This window comes from Babylonia areolata, chromosome 33, assembly GCF_041734735.1.
Source record: "Babylonia areolata isolate BAREFJ2019XMU chromosome 33, ASM4173473v1, whole genome shotgun sequence".
In the NCBI taxonomy this organism is placed as follows: domain Eukaryota; kingdom Metazoa; phylum Mollusca; class Gastropoda; order Neogastropoda; family Buccinidae; genus Babylonia; species Babylonia areolata.
This window is the reverse complement of record NC_134908.1, coordinates 17588783-17593782: the sequence shown is the minus strand read 5'-3', so window position 1 is coordinate 17593782 and position 5000 is coordinate 17588783. Positions and strand designations below refer to the sequence as shown.

Genomic DNA, 5000 nt, shown 5'->3' with positions numbered 1-5000 from the left:
GGAGACAATAACAATCCCGATAATTATAGAGGGATAGCTTTGACAAGTGTAATAGGAAAAGTTTATACCCATATCTTAAATAAAAGGCTTACAAAGTGGGCACAAAGGGAGACAAAAATTGTTGAGGAGCAAGCCGGATTTAGGACAGGCTATAGTACGGTTGACCATATTTTTACTCTTTATGCCATAGTACAAAAATACCTAAGTAGAAACTCTAAACTTTATGTTGCTTTTGTAGATTTCCAGAAAGCGTTCGATTCGGTAAATAGAAATATGTTGTGGAATGTCTTGAGAAATAGTGGTGTTAATGGAAAGTTATATAGAGCGGTTCGAGGAATATATGATACAGTTTTGGCCTGTGTAAGGGATAAAAATTTCTATACTGATTTTTTCACTTGTCCAAGAGGCGTTAAACAGGGTTGTTTGCTTAGCCCACAATTATTCTCATTTTTTATTAATGAATTAGCTGTTGAATTGTCTAGAAAAGGAAAGCATGGAGTACAAATGATTTCAGGAGCTGTTGAATTATTTTTATTGCTTTTTGCTGATGATATAATACTTCTATCTGATACAGTTGTGGGACTGCAAAATCAATTAAACATTCTAAAACAAGAAGCAGACAGGTTGTGTCTAACTGTTAACTTGGACAAAACAAATATAATTGTATTTCGAAAAGGTGGACATCTTTCGGTTCATGAAAAATGGCGATATGGAAATACGGAAGTAAAAGTGACTAATACCTACAAATATTTAGGACTGATTTTCACAACAAAGTTAAGTTTGAACACAGCATGGACCGAAATGTGCAGGAAGGGGAAAAAGGGGGTTGTTGAAATTATTAGAGCTATACAAAAATTAAAGTCTACTGACCCTTCACTTTACTGGAAACTCTTTAACACACAGATAGAGCCGATGCTCACATATGCAGCAGAAATTTGGGGTATCTACGATAATAAACAAATGGAAATCATTCATACATATGCAATAAAACGTTTTTTGAATATACCACTTCATTCATCTAATCAAGTAGCATATGGGGAAACGGGTAGATATCCACTGAAAATTCGTACAATAATTAAGTGCATAAAGTATTGGTTAAAACTTATTAAATTACCGCCGACAAGACTGTGTAAGCAGGCCTATGGTATGTTACTACAGCAGCATGAAGAAGGAAAGAAGAACTGGATAGACAATGTAAAAAATGTTTTGGTTAAAAATGGGTTTGGGATTGTATGGATTAGCCAAGGAGTAGGGAGTGATGTCGCATTTATTTCGGAATTTAAGGATCGTCTTATCAACATATACAAGCAAAACTGGCATTCAGACATGGAAGAAAATCCAAGGTATAATTGGTATTTTTCATTCAAAAATATTTTCCAGTCGGAAAAATACATTTCCATAATTACAAATAAATGGCAACGGTGTCTCCTTTCTCGATTTCGATCCAGGACCTTAGGGCTTAATGCAAATAGAGTATGGTATATTCAAAACAGTGAAAGTGATAGTGTATGTCAGTTGTGTCATCAGGACTTAGAAAATGAGGATCATTTTGTTTTCCATTGTAAGGAATACAGTGTTATTAGAAATGATTATTCATTCTTTACTCATCCGTTTGCATTAAGACATGATCTAGTAGCTATCCTTTCATCAGATAATGAAGACATCCTATTTTCACTCGCTAAATATATTGTAGAAGCATACAACATTCGAAGGAAAAGATTAACAGAACGATTGTTTTAACATGATAGAAATATAATGCAGAATAAAATATAAGATCCATAACTCAATTTAGATTGGTAAATAAGCAAAAAAGGCTCGGCTGCAAAGTTGGATGGTCATATGTTTGAATTAATTACTCAGTATTATGCATGAGTAATAGGGAATATGTTGTATTAATGTTGTGGGTGTGAATGTATGAGTGTCTATGTGTTTATGAATATGTACTTATTTGCTTATTATTTCCCCTTATTTTTCGTGGTTTTTTGTTGTTGTTTTTTTCGTCGTCTACTAAAATAAGCTGAATAATCCCCCTTGGCACTAGAGCTGTAAAACGCTATTTGCCAATAAAAAATTTGTCATTGTCATTGTCATTGTCTCTCACACACACACACACACACACACACGCGCGCGCACACGCACGCCCACACACTCACTCACACACACACACGCACGCACACGCACGCCCACACACACTCTCTCTCTCTCTCACACACACTCACACACTCACACACACACACACACACACACACACACACACACACAGAGAAAGAAAGCACAAAAAAACAGAGAGAGAGGGGGACAGACAGACAGACAGACAGAGACAGATAGCCAGACAGATGGATAGACATAGATTTGGGAGAAAAAGAGAGAGAAACAGACAGACAGACGAATAGACATAGATTTGGGAGATAGAGAGAGAGAGAGAGAGAGAGAGAGAGAGACAGAGACAGAGACAGAGACAGAGAGATAGAGACAGACAGAGAGAGAAAGACGGACAGCCAGACAGAAGGACAGACATAGATTTGGGAGATAGATAGATAGAGAGAGAGAGAGAGAGACAGACAGACAGACAGACAGAGAGAGAGAGGGACACATGAGTACATGAACTAAATTAACCTTTGCCTTGAAACACATGCAGTCAGTATGAAAGGTTTTGCCCTGTGAGATTCGAACTCATGACCATACTGAAACACGTACCCAGGAACTGCGGGACAGGTTCCAGTTCAAGGTGGTGCCCATGATCAACCCTGACGGCGTCATCGTGGGCAACTACCGCTGCTCACTGGCCGCTCGGGATTTGAACCGTAATTACCGTCAACCCCGTCGCCCAAACTTTCCCACTGTCCACGCTGTGAAAGCTATGATGGAGGATTTGGCTGCTAAATATGAGGTGTGTGGGGGTGTGTGTGTGTGTGTGCGTGTGTGTGTGTGTGTGTGTGTGTGTGTGTGTGTGTGTGTGTGTGTGTGTGTGTGAGGGAGACAGAAAGAGAGAGAGTGAAAGAAATAATGTATATATGTGTGCATATTTTATTTTACTGAATCTCTGTGTGTGTGTGTGTGTGTGTGTGTGTGTGTGTGTGTGTGTGTGTGTGAGGGAGAGAGAAAGAGAGAGAGAGTGAACGAAATAATGTAGATATATGTGCATGTTTGTTTTCACTGAATCTGTGTGTGTGTGTGTGTGTGTGTGTGTGTGTGTGTGTGTGTGTGTGTGTGTGTGTGTGTGTGTGTGTGTGTGTGTGTGTGTGTGCGTGTGTGTGTGTGTGTGTGTGTGTGAGGGAGAGAGAAAGAGAGAGAGAGTGAAAGAAATAATGTAGATATATATGCATGTTTGTTTCACTGAATCTGTGTGTGTGTGTGTGTGTGTGTGTGTGTGTGAGCGCGCGCACGCGCACGCGCGATATTAGTTGTTGCAGAAGGGTTGATTAAAAGTTCAATTTTGACAAGACTGATTACCACTACTTGTTGCAGATTGTGTTGTACTGCGATCTTCACGGGCACAGCCGAAAACACAACGTCTTCATGTATGGCAACAACACCTCCTCCCCCTCCACTGGGGGTGGGGGTGGGGGTGGGGGCGGAGGGGGCGAGGGGAAGGGGGAGGGGGAGGTGGAGGGGGAGGGGGAGAGGGAGCTGGCAGTGAGGTCCTTCATCTCCGAGCGGCTGTTTCCCTGGCTCATGGCGTCTACGGTACGTTGATTGATTAGTTGGTTGGCTGGTTGGTTGGGTGTTTGGGTGGTTGGTTGGTTCGTTCGTTGGTTCGGTGGTTGGTTGGGTGTTCGGGTGGTTGGGTGGTTGGTTGGTTGGTAGGTTGGTTTGGTGTGTGGTTGGTTGGTTGTTTGGGTGGTTGGTTGGTTGGTTGGGTGGGTGGTTGGTTGGTTGATTGGTTGGGTGGGTGGTTGGTTGGTTGATTGGTTGGTTGGTTGATTGGTTGGGTGGGTGGGTGGTTGGTTGGTTGATTGGTTGGTTGGTTGATTGGTTGGGTGGGTGGGTGGTTGGTTGGTTGATTGGTTGGTTGGTTGGGTGGTTGGTTGGTTGATTGGTTGGTTGGTTGATTGGTTGGGTGGGTGGTTGGTTGGTTGATTGGTTGATTGGTTGGGTGGGTGGTTGGTTGGTTGATTGGTTGGTTGGTTGACTGATTTATTGATTGATTGATATGGATACTTACATAGCGCCTATCCTCGGTCGGAGACCAACCAAGCTCTAAGCGCTTTACAAACACAGAGTCATTCATTGCACAACAGGCTGCCTTACCTGGGTAGAGCCGACTGACTGCTGTCATTGAGCGCTCGTCATTCGTTTCCTGTGTCCAGACAGTGCAGGGCAGGGCAGGGCAGGGCAGGGCAGGGCAGGGCAGGACCACCATCACCACGATGGTGTGGATATTACTCATCAATGTGAAAAAGAGGAAGATGGCAGAATGGTTAAAACACTCAGCTGTCAATACAGAAGAGTCCGTGAGGGTGTGGGTTCGAATCCCGCTCTCGCCCTTTCTCCCCAAGTTTTGACTGGAAAATTCAAACTGAGGTGTCCATCTAGTCATTCGGTCGAGACGATAAACTGAGGTCTCGTGTGCAGCACGCACTTGGCGCACAGGGAAAAGAACCCATGGCAACGAGAGCGTTGTTGAAATCAATCCACTCTGATAGGTACAGAATGATGTACATGCATGCATTCATCAAGGCCTGACAAGTGTGTTAGACTGTACTGCTGGTAAGGCATCGTCATCATCATCATCAGCAGCATCACCATCATCATCATCTTCATCATCATCATCACCATCATCATCACCATCATCATCATCATCACCGCCACCATCATCACCATCATCATCATCATCATCACCATCATCATCATAACCACCACCACCACCACCATCATCATCATCATCATCATCACCATCACCACCACCACCACCATCATCATCATCACCATCATCACATCATCACCACCACCATCATCACCACCATCATCATCATCATCATCATCACGATTATCATCAC

General features: G+C 42.8%; 1 protein-coding gene across 1 annotated transcript in view; it reads left to right on the top strand.

The window, feature by feature from the left end:
- LOC143277078 (cytosolic carboxypeptidase 2-like) overlaps nt 1–5000 on the top strand; it is a 30676-nt gene that overhangs the window by 22156 nt on the left and 3520 nt on the right. The window contains exons 10-12 of the mRNA XM_076581817.1: nt 2702–2890; nt 3469–3562; nt 3638–3687. Coding sequence (XP_076437932.1) covers nt 2702–2890; nt 3469–3562; nt 3638–3687 — 333 coding nt within the window. The remainder of the gene's footprint in view (nt 1–2701; nt 2891–3468; nt 3563–3637; nt 3688–5000) is intronic.